The sequence below is a fragment of the Budorcas taxicolor genome, chromosome 1 (genome assembly GCF_023091745.1).
Source record: "Budorcas taxicolor isolate Tak-1 chromosome 1, Takin1.1, whole genome shotgun sequence".
Classification (NCBI taxonomy): Eukaryota; Metazoa; Chordata; class Mammalia; order Artiodactyla; family Bovidae; genus Budorcas; species Budorcas taxicolor.
The window spans coordinates 134246292-134260762 of record NC_068910.1 but is presented as its reverse complement, the minus strand read 5'-3'; the positions used below and the strand labels follow the sequence as shown (position 1 = coordinate 134260762).

Genomic DNA, 14471 nt, shown 5'->3' with positions numbered 1-14471 from the left:
TCCCAAACTGTTGCTTAATCTTACAGGCAGGAGCTTGGCTGGACCCTAAGTCTCATGTGGCTTAGTAATAAAGTTGGACTGTTGCATCAGAAGTAAGGAAGAGATGCATGTCTGCACGGAGGTGGTGGGCCATTGCTTTAAAATCTCCATTTCTCTTTCACCTGTCTTTTTTTTTTCCAAACAAACTTTTCTTACCCCATATCTCTCTTTTCTTTAAAAACTGATAATATGCAGTGCCCTTGCTTCTCATTCATATCAGTCTTGCTTATTTTAGTATTCCTATTTCAGGAAAATTCAGTACCAATTGGTCATGAGGAAAAGGTTGTGCAATACCTGTGATATAGACTAGAATGTAAGCTCCATAAGAGCAGGGACTTCATTTTATTCACAGCTATATCCCAAGAGCATGGAACAGTAGGCCCAAGAGACTCTCAGTAAATACTATGGGTGAATGAATGGCTTAGTAAATAAACAGGTGACCCATAAATACTATTAGGAATTGCCTGCCATTTTTCCCTTTCAATACAGTAGTAGCTGACTGTATGTATCATTTTGATATTCCTAGGAAGTCTCGGAACTCTGTATAATTTACAGTTATTTTTCATCTTTTGTTTTTCTAAAAAAGATTCTATAACATGATCTTTTTTATTTTGAGGGATACTTACTTTTGTATTTGTGATTTAAATCATCATCATTATTTATGCATTTTGTACACTTTTGGATATGTGGTGTGCTGCGGTTTGTACTGGCTTGCCAGAGCTGATTATAAAGTTTTCAGGAATTTTGCAAGCTGACTCTGAAACCATTGGTAATTTGAAATTAGCCACAGTGAGAATATTTATACTGTGGAAATCAGCATCCCTACTCTCTAACCCCTTAAAATGTTAAACATTTACCAATATGCTGCTTTTGTGATATATATGAATATGGTTATTGCAGAAAATTTTGAAAAATATAGAGACGGAAATAACCCATTTATTCTTAGAGATAAATATTTCAGTTTTCTACCATATTCCTTTTCTATTTTCAAATTTGTATAGGTTCATTGAATTTCCTGTTTGTAACTAGAGTATGTAAGCTATTTTTAGTTATTAAAGGTTTTTACAAATAATTAGCTGCATATGTATTATTATTTTGATATGTCACGTTATATTCAGTGATTGCTGTGTTGTTGGAAAGTTGTTTTATCTTTGCCTTCATTTTAAATCATGTTGCACTTGAAATATTTGTGTATACATTTTCATGTACTGCTAAATCAAATGGTGTGAACTTCTTAAAAGGTTTCTTTAAAAATTAAATGAGTAAAATAAGCAAATAAACAAGCAAGCAAAATAAGTGAAGTTTTCTAATAATGTTACTCCTTCCAGAAATGTCCTATTAGTTACATTCCTACCTGAAGTGGACCTAAGATGTGTCTGTCCATACTCTCTCATAACCTTGAGTATGAAACTTTGCTTCTTTTGTAACTTAAGATGAATGTCTCATTATAGTTTAAATTTTAATTTTTTTGGTTATTGCCATACTAAAACTGGTGTGTTTTTCATAATTATTGACATTTTATGTTTCATGTTTTGTGCAATCCCTTTATCTCCCTCCTCCCTGCTTCTTTCTTCCTTTTCTTTCTTGGGGTTAATGTTTTTCTTAGTGATAAATGATGCTTTAAAAAAATTTACATTAATGAATAAATCAAGTTGTTTAAGGAAAATATTAATTTCTAAAATTGTGATGGTGGTTATGTTACTTTGTGTTCATTGCAAAATCGGTTTCAAATCTTTTAAAAAAATTTATTTTTAGTATCTATAATCAGTTTATTTTTTACTTATCTGATTGGAGTATAATTGGTTTACAATGTTGTGTCAGTTTCTGCTATGGAAAAAAGTGAATCAGCTATTTCAAGTCTTAAAAAAACAACATATGTAAGTTGTACGTTTTCCTTGATACTTTATAGACGTGTTTTTCTGATACTATTTTTGATTGTAATTCTGAAATTCTGACTAAATCTTAGGTTATTATCTTCTTCAGGGGTGTTTGGAATTATGTCCTAAGTAATACTGATCATATTTTTACAGAGTTTAAGTTTAGTTTTTGCTTATCTGATTTGAGATAAATTAATTTATAATGTATTATCATAATACTCCTAAAGTCATTTATTTAATTATATATATTTATTTATGTTGTTGCTGGATGAAAGAGGTTTGGCCTATTTTGAGTATATTGAAGATGTTTTGGCCAGTCTTTTTAGAGCATTCTTAGGACAGTGAAATTACTGGAAATAATACATGGCAGACAGGGCTGTGAGAATAACAAAAACAAGAATTTTTATATTGTCCTGACCTATTACATGTGACAGGAGAGAGAATGGTTGTTGTCTGTTTTTAACCCTAGCCTTGCAATGTCCAGATGAGTGGTTTGTGTCTGGATTCACACTTCAGATTTTTCATTAAAGTAGCTCTCCCCTTTTTGTATGAAGAGAAGGAAAAGCTTACCTTTTCTTAGAAATCAGTATTACTTGTTTTAAATTCCTTAAAAGCAACTGTAAGTTTCTCAAATAATTGTAGTGTATTATGCTTAGAGGCTTCCCCAGTGGCTCAGCAATAAAGAATCTGCCTGTACCACAGGAACCACTGCAGGAGATGCAAGTTTGATCCCTGGGTCAGGAAGATCCCCTGGGTAAGGAAATGGCAATCCACACCAGTAATCTTCCCTGGATAATCCCATGGACAGAGGGCCCTGGTGGGCTATAGTCCACGGGGTCGCAAGAGTTGGACATGACTTAGCAACCACAACAACAATGCTTAGAGGACTCTACTCCCACCAGCACTTTTCACAAATCTTGAATTTTTGCCATTATGAATATTTTGAGTATGTGTCCCCATTATATCATGTTAGATTGAGCATCTGCACAGGAAATATAGATGAAGTTATCTTGCAGACTTTCAGTAAAAATATTAGAGCTATATATCCATATAGACCTGGCTCCCTTCCAGATAAGCTTTGTGGTGAGAAATACTGCAATATTATGTCATCTTTAGCTGCCATGAATTTTAAGCAATAATTGCTTTCTGATCCTTTATCATATGGCAAAGCTTAGTCATCCTAAGGTAGATTTGATACTTGAAAATTGCCAGAATATATGTGGTAGCATGTCTAAAGAAGAGGGTTATCTTGGTCAAGTAATTTGATGCTGGAATAAGTTGTTTTATGAAAGTGAATTTTCTTCATAATAAACACTTGTCCCCTTTAAAAGTTTAGTTTTATTTCAACCACCTTGTTAGAAATCTTTAATATAATGTTTTCTTTTAAAACATAGTACATTTGAACATAATTCAGCTTTTAATGGTTTGGGGTTCATGTTGTAAACATTAGAAAAAAATCCTATGTATCATAGTGAAACCCTCTGGGAGGACTGAGATGTTAGGTCCCCCCACCCCCACCCCCAACACACACACACTGAGAAATCCTAACTGCTAAGTTTTTCAGTTTTCAGTTTGTTTGTTTTTTTTGACTGCTTATAAGTGCTTCATCCTCTCATTCCTTAATGACATACTGTTCATTTTTACATTGCTAGATCTATGTGGCCACTTAACATCACCTTCCATTGACACTTTGACTCTTTTTTTTCCCCCTTGTGGATTAGTACTGTAGAGAACTACAGTTATTAGAAATGTATGAAAAGTCTTAGTGTACTTAATTCAGTCTCAGTGCATTCATGTCAGTGGTTCTCGTGGCTCTGCGTTAGATCATCTGTAGGGCTTTTCCAGTTATAAATACTCAGGCCCCATCACCAGAGATTCTTACTCAGGGGGTTTCCATTTGTACTAAAAAGAGTCCAAGATAATTGTAATTTACATTTAAGTTTGAGAGTCTCAAGTCTTGATTTTAAAAGTTTCTGGATAAGGTATTGCCACCTGACTTTGCTATTGACTTGTTTTATGAATTAAGTGAGAATGTTTTCCACCACAGAAGAGTTTTATGAAGATTGTTGAGTTAACATCGATAAACTCTTAAGAATCCTTTCAGTAAAGATGTAACAATACTGTCTTAACCCAGTATTATATACATCTTTTAGGTCTTTTCAAACTCCTTAATAGTGCTAGAGCAGAGTGCTTTTTGGTTACCTACTTCTTATTCTGAAATATATATCCTTTTCATTCTCTAAGCAGTTAATCTGAGTGCCTATTAATGTGCCAGGATCTCTTACAGGGTACTGAAGAAAGGAACTGGGTTCAGTTCTTTTAAAAAAAAAAAAAAATTCTAAAGTGAGGAAAATTTAATTGAAAGGCGAGAAATAGAAATACTAGCTATTTGTCAGACTCTCTCCTGCATGCTAACTTGGTTGTCGAAGGAGTAGCTTTAAGGTAAATAACTGATTGTAAGATTAGGGATGGAAGTATAAAATAGTACTTAAGAGAAAAACTGGAAAAGTGTTAAGTATTTTATTTATTTATCTAATTTCCCTAGGGAATTTTGAATTCTGGGTATATAATTTTTCCACAGAGCCAAACTAAAAAGTTTGAAAATACTTGGATGTAAATCTTTCTTTTAAAAAAAATCATATACATCTTTGCCTGATATTTAGGAAATGTGAAAGAAAAATCCTTTTCTAAAGCTCTGGATCATTTTTCCTGAACACGAGTTACAAATACTATGCTTATGATATAGTGAATTTCATGTTCTTGCACTGGCAAAAACTTGCCATTTAGAAATGAAATTTGGTAATAAGTAAAACCAAGTACTGAGAAACAGTAAAAATCAGGGAGAATGAAAGAAAATGACAGTGTGAACATGCAATGTTAGTGATAACTAGGATGGTCAGAGATGTTGAGGATAGGTATTGCTGTGGGCTACTTTGTCATTTTGTTGTATGTCTTTGGGGTTGCACTGTTCTTCCATTTCTAGTTGGGTTTGGAGAGTAAAGGGAATTTCAGAAGATCTCATTTTCCAGTTGCAGTAAAATGTGATAGGTGAGAAATTTAGACTATTCCTCCAAATTGTTTTGCATTTTGGTGATTTATAAATCAGTTGAATAAGAATGTATGGTTAAAACTTATAATTATTAGTTTAAAATATACTGTAATAATTCCAGTATAGAATGAGGGAAAACATGTCTGCCTTTTAAGAGAACAAAACTTTCTCACTGAGGGGTGTCAGGTTTTGGCTAATTGGTGGCAGTGACCCTTGAAGAGTCAAAAATCTCTGAATTGAATAGGCAGAGCTTAGTGCTTTGTTGGTTAAAAATTGGTATATTATTTAACATAGCAGTTGCTACGTATATGGATAGCTGGCAGGGAACAGATTTGTCTCAGGACAAAAAATGTATTTGCTAATGGACTGTGAGATTAAGAAAGCAGATTGAGGAATTCATTTGGTATTGAAATATTTTGCTGAAAAATTCTGTTTTAAACTTGGTTAAGAAAACAATCAAGTATTTAGAGTATTGTTTAGACTATTACCAGTTTCTTTACTCTGGATAAAGCCCAATTGCTTGATCTTTATAATTACCATATTTCTCTAAAAGTCGCAGCGACAGGAGTCAAGACAAATCATGTCTTGTCTTGCAGACACTTCAGGGTTTAAACTTGGAGATTTCAAATGCTTCAGTTGTAATAGTGTTCATATGCTGAAGGAAAAAGAAAAGCAAAAATATTTTATGGTACTGTTAGGAAGTAAGATGGCTAATCTCTAAGGCAAATACACTTAATTGGTAGATCACATTTTACTAAAAGATCTGGAAAGGGTGTGGACAGGAAAAGAAACCAAGTCTATACCAAGGAAGATAATTTTACCTGTGTTAATGAGCCATTTCTCTTCCACCAAGAAACTTTGTTCTTTACATACCCGTTCTTTACACACCTTTTTCTATGGTGCTGCTTAGTGAATTTGCAGAAACTTACGAATAGAAGTGGTAAGCTGTGAGCATGTTTGGTATGGGTAGTAGGTTGCCATTATCAATACGCACTGAGTCTCACTATGTACAATTTGGGTATTGGGGTTATATTGGTGAATAAAACAGGCAAAATCTGTCGGTTACACGTGAAAACAGATTACAAGTTGGAAGAGCCAGTGGTGTTCTTTTATGGCAAGACAATTTTCTTCTGTGTCTTTTATACAAAGATGTGTGTTCTCCTGGCCTAAGAAAAGAAGAAAATAATATAAAATTCAATGTAAAATGTCCACCAATTTTATTTTTTTGTCATTAAACTTATAAATATGCTAGATTTTTTTTCAGTCTCCTTATTCACAAGTGTTTGCTTTTTCATCCATAAAATCCACCTTGAATTAAGGCTTGGAGTCCACAGTGAAAGGCAGTATTACCTCCAGTGAGAAAACAATGACCTAGAACTCCTTAACTCTTCATAAAAAGGCTTTGTACAGTCAAGGATTATATCCGTTTCACATTAGGTAACTTGGGCCAGATTTGTTCCTTCCAGAGCCTCTCCGTGTAGTTGCTATGCCACAGAAAGCTATTGAGCTGCCTTTTTTTTTTTTTTTTTGGCCCTTGGATCTTATTTGTTATCAACATATGAGAAAAGAATACCTGGTGCTATCCTGTTTTTATTTTGTTTCGTATAAAATGTTTAACATCTTTTTGTTACTGGTTTTATGTTAGGAATATTTTAAGTCATGTTTTAAAAGATTTTGTGTTTTTGTTTGTTTGTCTTACACAGTGTTAACTTGAATATTATTCTGTGGCTTGGAGGGGTTGAAAAAATTTTAGACTGACCAGAGATGAAACTTTCCGTTCTCACTGACTCTTCAGGAAGCTGTGACACCCACTTGCATTCTCCTGCCAAAGGTTTCCCTCTGTGACTTTGGTGCATAGACTTTGAAGCATTGTTGACCACTTTGGCAGTTTGCCCAGAACCCACATGCCCTGTATAATTAGCATAATAATTACCATTGATTTACGTACAGTATAGTCTGAAATGTGTTCCTGAATTTAAACTAAAAAAATATTTTTTAAAAAACTAAAGCCCTTTTTCCTTGCCTAGTCCCTCTGAGTTTTGGGACGGGGGTCATAGCTGTGTATTTACAGGCCGTAGTTAATTTCCGCAGGCCTCTGTATTTCTTAAGATGCCTGTTAGATTTCTGTATTCTGTGTGTGACACAGTTTCTTGGCTTCTGCTCTCTGTGCTCCCACCCCCCACTACTGTTCCCTTCTTACTTGCCATATTCCTCCCGATCTTACCTCTTAGTTTTCTTTGTTTCTTATGTTCACATCATGTTTTGTCATCTTTCTTCTCTCCTCAATAATGAAAAAAGGGATTATTTGTTACTTTCACTCTGCCACGTGGCTGGTGTGAGAGGCAGTTTAAGTGTTGTATGTTGAGCAAATGGTTGTTAAACTGGAAGATATGAACCCCAAAAGTGAACTTCTCTCTGGCATTGTTTAGACCTTGCCCAAGATACTGTCAGCCTCAAGAAGCACAGGCAGATAAGGTTGATGTCTTTGTCACCTGCCTTCCTTCCCCTATAACCCTCTAATTTATTAAGGAATATGCTTAACAATGGTTTGGTAGTCCTAGAGTAACCTTAGAGGTCCTTAACAGAACCATTCTGACTCCAAATCGTATTCTAGGATGACTTAAAACAGTTTTCCTTTTTACTTCTTTAAGACAAAAAGAAAAAGGAAGATGTAATAGGTAAGCATTTATATGGTTCAGAAAAATACTTTAAAGTATGTTTAGTGTAAAGTCTCTCTCCTACCATATCTTCTGCCAAGTTCCTCAGCCATGACGACCAAAGTTATATACATTTATGTACATCCTTCTCAAATAGCTTTTATGCATATGCATATGCAAACATATATATTACTGTATGTATTATCCTATATTCAAACTTAACAAAATTATATACTAGATTCTAAACCCTGCCTTTTTTTTTTTTTACTTAAGAATAAATCCTGGAGCTCTTTCTATATAAGTATATAAAGAGCTTTCTCATTTTATTTCACAACCACGTAATAAGTTGTATTCATTTTTCATGATGTATTTAACCATTCCTATCTGATTGATATTTATACCGTGTCTAGAACATAAGACTTGTACTGCATATGTGATATTTTAAAATTGAAAATAAAGCTATACTCATCCTAATAGAGAACACTTAGGGACTCTGTTAGATATCAGCTTTGGAGAGGAGAGGACACAATGCTGAAATTTTACTTAACCAGCTTCCAAGGTTTTATTAGTAATTTTTACCCACTCTGAGTCACATTGTACTTTCTTCAGATAATGATAAAAATTATTCCAATAGCCCTCTCAAGATTATCTAGGAAAAAAATACTTCATAATCTCTGGTGACCACTGTTTGCATTAAAAGGCATTATCTTTTTTATAATTAGTATTACATTTTAAAATTTTCTTTCTTTTGTTTTGCCTTTTTTTTTTTTAAACCAGATCCTTACAATAAATGAGGATGGATCACTTGGTTTGAAAACCCCTAAATCTCACGTTTGTGAGCACTGCAATGCTGCCTTTAGAACGAACTATCACTTACAGAGACATGTCTTCATTCATACAGGTATTTCTTGAATTAAAGTGGGCTTATAGCCATTAAAATTATTATCTTTGCTATTTTCATCTTCTTGTAAATGTCACTCATTCCTAAGACTGTAGTTAACCTGGCATTTCAAATCAGAGATTTCATAGGCCAGGATGTCACAAGGAAACCAAGAAAAACTTTAAATGAGAAAACAATTAGCATGGATGTGCAAAATTAATTAGCTTAGTTGAACACTTTATTTGGCTTAATGTATTCTTTTTAACCAGAGAAACAGTTAAAGAATGAACTATTAAAAGCCGGTCAACATTTATTTTTCTGTATAAGATGTCCAGATGGAATTTGAAATATGAATTTGGAATCAAATATAAAAAGTTAGACCATGAAGTTGTGGAGATCAGAGCAAAAGACTGATCACAGATCTTTGGGGAAATATTAGTAGACGTATATGTTGAGTTAAAGGGTGGAGGAGGAGACAGAGTAATAAATAATAAGGTAGATTTGATGAACTGGTGAAATACACCCAGAAACCAAAAGAGGAGAGAATTCCAAGGAGGGTATGATCAATAACTGCACAGCCTTCTGAGAGGAGAGCGAGAGAGAGAGAGAGAAAGAGCAAGAGCAAGAGAGAGAACCGAGAACGGATCATTAGAATAAATAGCAAGGAGATCATTAGTATCTTAAGAAAGCAGAGTGTAACGGTTAAAGGAGAAATGCGTAGTGAAGAATTTGAGACATAGGTTGGACTATGAAAGGAAAGGCTCCAACAGAGAAGGAATGTTTGAGGAGACAGGATTAATTTTTTAAAAGGGGGATGTTTAGAAAATTTTGAAGGTTCTAGAGAAAAAAGTGAAAAGGCATAAAGTGGTGGTTAGCCAGGGAGAAGAAGGTAGGTGGATCTTCCTCCACAGAGAAAGCAAAGCTGTTTAAGATGCTTGGTAACCTGTGGAGGCCTTTCTAGCCTCATGAGTTTTAAATTCTATTGTAAATTGTTTTATTTATTTACTTTTTTTTTTCCTTGAAGGATATGAATCATATTCAGTCTCATTTTTGTGTGGTTGTGAGAATGTGAATTTTTAAATCTTGGGGGTGGGGAATTGAGAGGAAATAAAATTCTGTTAATAGTATAAAACCTTTATATGCGTAATTTGCAATTTTTCAGAATTTGGGCTTCTAAGATTTCTCTTTCCTCAGAAATAGTTAACTCTAAACTGTGTTTTATTCAGTAACTAATTTGTGGATGTGAAATTATTTTAAGGTGAAAAACCATTTCAATGTAGTCAATGTGACATGCGTTTCATACAGAAGTACCTGCTACAGAGACATGAGAAGATTCATACTGGTGAGTGTTGCCACCCTTACTAGGGTTGTTAAAATTACCATTTCAAATATAGGGAAGAATTTTTAATAAGTAGCAACAACTTGTTGCCTCTTTGCTAATTTTGTTTAAGAGTATTGATCACAGCTCATCTTTTTTTCTTTCTTCAGTAAATCAATGTTAACTGTTAAGACTTGGCTTACTGTTTTAGCCTAACAAATTACTTTGAAGTAAAGTTTCATAATAACAGATATGTTTAAAGTGACAAAGGGAAGGAAGGAAGGAAGTTTTTGTGAAATAGTTGTTTCCTAAGATGTTTAACAGGTTTAGAGTAGGTAAAATTATCATTTGCGATAATTAGGGGGGAGGACGCAAAATGCCTGAGTCTTAAATAACAATAACACTCCCCCCACCCTTATTTCATGTATGTAGCTTACTATATCAAGAGAGTTATAATCTTATAAATTGGAAACTTCCAATTTTTCATTCAAGTTGTTAAGGATTTAGAAACAAATATTTTGGAAGATTACTATAAAAGAACCCATACTTTTAAAAGTTGAGCCTCATTTTAGAGCAAATGTTTATTTGCATTTATTCTTTTTTTTTTTAACAAATGTAAAGTCAAATTTTATATGTGACCTTAATTTAGTATATTGTCAGCTTTTGACATCTGTAAGCACGATGAAAAGTGTTTCTGTATAATTTATTTCCAGCATTTTGCCTTTTTGTGATGGAGTGAAAGAGTTGGTAAATTTATATAACTTTTGTTCTTAAGTTTAAGTAGAATTGAAAAATGATAGAGATAATATTTAAATATTGAAAATACTAAAGTTCCTCACATACCTCTGTATGAAGTAGTCGAGCAGCTACCTGCCCAGTGTTGTTATTTAGATGTGTTCCTGCAGTCCCTGTGAAAGGGGATCCTTGGACAGTTTATCATATAGAAGCAGCAAGCTTTTCTGCCTAGTAACTTTCCTTAACTTTATTTGCCCTGAACAAACATGAATGTGGCTGGTTCCCTGTGCAGCACATTTTTATGCTTTGATGTTCTACTTTTCGAAGATCATTATGCCCACCACTCATTTCAGTTTCCTAAGTAAACATTATTCACCATTTCCAGATGGAAGGAAGTATACAAGGCACTTGGGAGGAAGAACAGCTTTATTGATTTTGTGTGTGTGTTTGTGTATGTGTGACTTATATGGCTAAATTAAAATTTTGTACGATAATAAAACCCAATCAGATAATGATAAATGAAAACAGTTAAGTATTTTTATATGTTTTTAATGCCTATTAGATTTTAATGATTTAATGATTCACTCAACAAACATTGAGCTGGCAGTGTTTTTCAGATACTAGAAACAGAGGATAATAAAAGGTAGCTTCCATGGAGTTTGCATTCTTTTTAAAATTTCCACTAGAGTATAGTTGATTTATCATTTTGTGATAGTTTCAAAGTGTACAGCAAAGTGAATCAGCTATGCATATACATACATCCACTGTTTTTTAAGATTCTTTTCCCATTATAGGCTATTACCAAGTATTGAGTAGAGTTCCCTGTGTTATACAGTAGATTGTTATTAGCTATGTATTTTATATATAGTAGTATGTTTATGTCATTCCCTGTCTCCCCATTTATCCTTGCCCTCCCTTATCCCCTGTTAACCATAAGATTGTTTTCTACATCTGTGACTCCTGTTTTGTGACATTTTCTTTTCATCTGGTTTCACTCAGTATGATACCCTCTGGGTCTGTTCATGTTGCTGCAGGTGACATTGTTTTGTTCTTTTTCACGGCTGAGTGATATCCCATTGTCTGTGCCACATCTCTATCCATTCTCCTGTTGGTGCTTCCATGTTCCGACTGCTGTAAATACTGCTGCAGTGAACATTGGCTTGCATGTATCTTTTTGAATTATGGTTTTTCTCTAGTTTTGGTTTATAAAAACTAAAATAAAAAATTACGATTTTTCTATAGGAGTGGGATTGTTAGGTCATATGGTAGTTCTGTTTTTAAAGGAACCTCCCTACTGTTGCCCATAGTGGCTATACCCATTTACATTCCCACCAGCAGTGTAGGAGGGTTCTCTTTTCTCCACACCCTCTCCAGCATATATTGTTTGTAGATTTTTTTATAAAGGCCATTTTGACGAGTGTGAGGCAGTACCCCATTGTAATTTTGATTTGCGTTTCTCTGATAGCAGTGTTGGAGTTTACATTCTAATGTGAGAGATACACATGTAAAGCCCACTGTAGTAAGTGTTGTAGAGTTTGTACAAAATACTTTTGTACCCTGAGGAAGAGCCAGATATGCTGCTTTTGAAGACTACATAGTGAAGGCAATAAAGAAAAACTGGGAGGCTCAGTTGAGAGAATGTGTTTGAGTCTGAAAAAAAGATTTTCAAAACATTACCTACCCTTATTGCACCCTGTTATTTTCTGTTCTGTTCTAGTAGCCAGTTCTCTTTTACAGTGCTGGTTACAATTTAGTGATACCAGTTTGGAAAAATAATTGTGCTGGGCCATGGACTATCTTGAATTTCAACAGGTTATGTTAGATAGTTCATGTTTATTGAGAATTTACTAAGACTAGACATTGTGCTAAATGTTTGTTAAATGTCTCATTTAGTCTTTATACTGATCTTGAAAGGGAGATGCTATTATTACCCGTTTTTTTAGATGAAGAAGCAGTAGAATGCACACAGAAATTAAGAAGCTTTCCTAAATTTATATAATCTAGTGTATGGTGAAACCAAGATTCCAGCTCAGGTTTCTGTAACTCCAGAGCACATATGTGATATCACTAACTGTGAAGAATGACCAGAAGCAGAATGATGTTGTTTGGCCTTTGGGAATTTTTCTTGCTCTACCACTAAGCCAGTTAAGGCTTAGCCTTCCTGTGGGTTTAGTAACACCTAAAAGGGGTGGAAGCAAAGGCCGGAGTTCTCAAGGTACAAAAAAGAAGTGAAGTCGCTCAATCATGTCCAACTCTTTGTGACCCCATGGACTGTAGCCTACCAGGCTCTCTCCGTCCATGGAATTTTCCAGGCAAGAGTACTGGAGTGGGTTGCCATTTCCTTCTCCAGGGGATCTTCCCAACCCAGGGATCAAACCCTGGTCTCTCACATTACAGGCAGACACTTCACCGTCTGAGCCACCTGGGAAGCATTCCAAGGTACAGAGACGACAGGGAATTGAGTGGAACCAGTCAAAGCAGTCACTATGGTTCTTTAACAGAGAAGTTTCTTTTGAAGAGAAATGTAATTTTGCTCATTATCACCACCCTCACCCCCCAAGTGGAACTGATATAAAAGAAATAAATTTTCCTTTATTTCATTTTTCTTGATTCTTTTTGTGTACACCATTTCTGAAGATAGTGAGATAGTTTTGTCCTGTTACCAGGTTACTTATAAGCTGTACTGAGCTGGAAATATGTGTATAAAACAACATAGATATTCTCCATCATTTATTATTTTGTTCTTAGAGTTCTTTATTTCATCTTTTAAAGGACTTTTATTTTTGGAGGGCATTGTGCCTGAAGTTTGCCAGTGTCAAGACTTTCTCTGTAGGTCTTTATTTAGAAGAATGCATTGAAATAATTAGCAGTAAAAAAGCTTTTGCATATATTGCTTATCCATTTTTAAATTGTCGAGAAAGTAATGTCACCTCTCTGCTGAACCTTAAAGGTTGTGTGGTGAGAAGACCTACCAGTTCTTACAGGCGTTGTTTTCCTTATAGCCTCCCTCATCCTTTTGGATCTCTTTATACTGTCACCTCCAGTCTCCAAACCTCTGAGCCTATGTCCATTCCATTTGCAAGATGGTTAAAAATCATTACCTGCTTGGCTGCTCTTGTTACCAATTAAGAAATCTTCTGTGGCTTTTAAAACCCAGAAACCTAGCTTGATTTGGTTTTCAAACTGAAAAAATTTAAACTCAGCCTGGACAGGTAATTATTACTTGATTGTTTGCTAAATTTGAACTGGCCTATGAAATACTAGGGTAAAATACCAACGCTGATCCCTGAATATTTGATTAAAGCTCTGTTCTTTTAGCCTAAGGCACCGAAACTGTCAAAAGTCAGGTATCCTTGCTGCTGCTGCTGCTGCTGCTGCTGCTGCTGCTGCTGCTGCTAAGTCGCTTCAGTCGTGTCCGACTCTGTGCGACCCCAGAGACGGCACCCCACCAGGCTCCCCCATCCCTGGGCTTCTCCAGGCAAGAACACTGGAGTGGGTTGCCATTTCCTTCTCCAATGCATGAAAGTGAAAAGTGAAAGTGAAGTCACCCAGTCGTGTCCGACTCTTAGGGACCCCATGGACTACAGCCTACCAGGATTTTGGCAGTTATGGGAGACTTATGTCTTTTGGGAGTGTATTATAGCTTTTGTGAATATGGGAGATAAGGTGAGGATTTGAAGCCAAGGTTGAAGATAATAATTCTAACGATGGTTTTGGCTAGGGTCAGAATTACTGGTAAGGTATACACCAAAGGTAAATATTCATCACTGGGGGATTTACCTTGTGATCAGGGGCCTGTATCTAAGGTGCTTTTTCCTTTACCTTTTCTAATGCACGTGTTCTTTCTCTCATCACTTTGTCACCATTTTAGTCTAAGGAAATTCCATCTTATTGCCATGAGTAGGGTCTGCGGGTT

The 14471-nt window shown here is 35.0% G+C and overlaps 1 protein-coding gene across 1 annotated transcript in view; it reads left to right on the top strand.

Moving 5' to 3' along the window:
- Positions 1–14471, top strand: part of ZNF148 (zinc finger protein 148) — an 82304-nt gene that overhangs the window by 26711 nt on the left and 41122 nt on the right. The window contains exons 3-4 of the mRNA XM_052643192.1: positions 8400–8523; positions 9761–9844. Of these exons, the coding sequence (XP_052499152.1) occupies positions 8400–8523; positions 9761–9844 (208 nt within the window). The remainder of the gene's footprint in view (positions 1–8399; positions 8524–9760; positions 9845–14471) is intronic.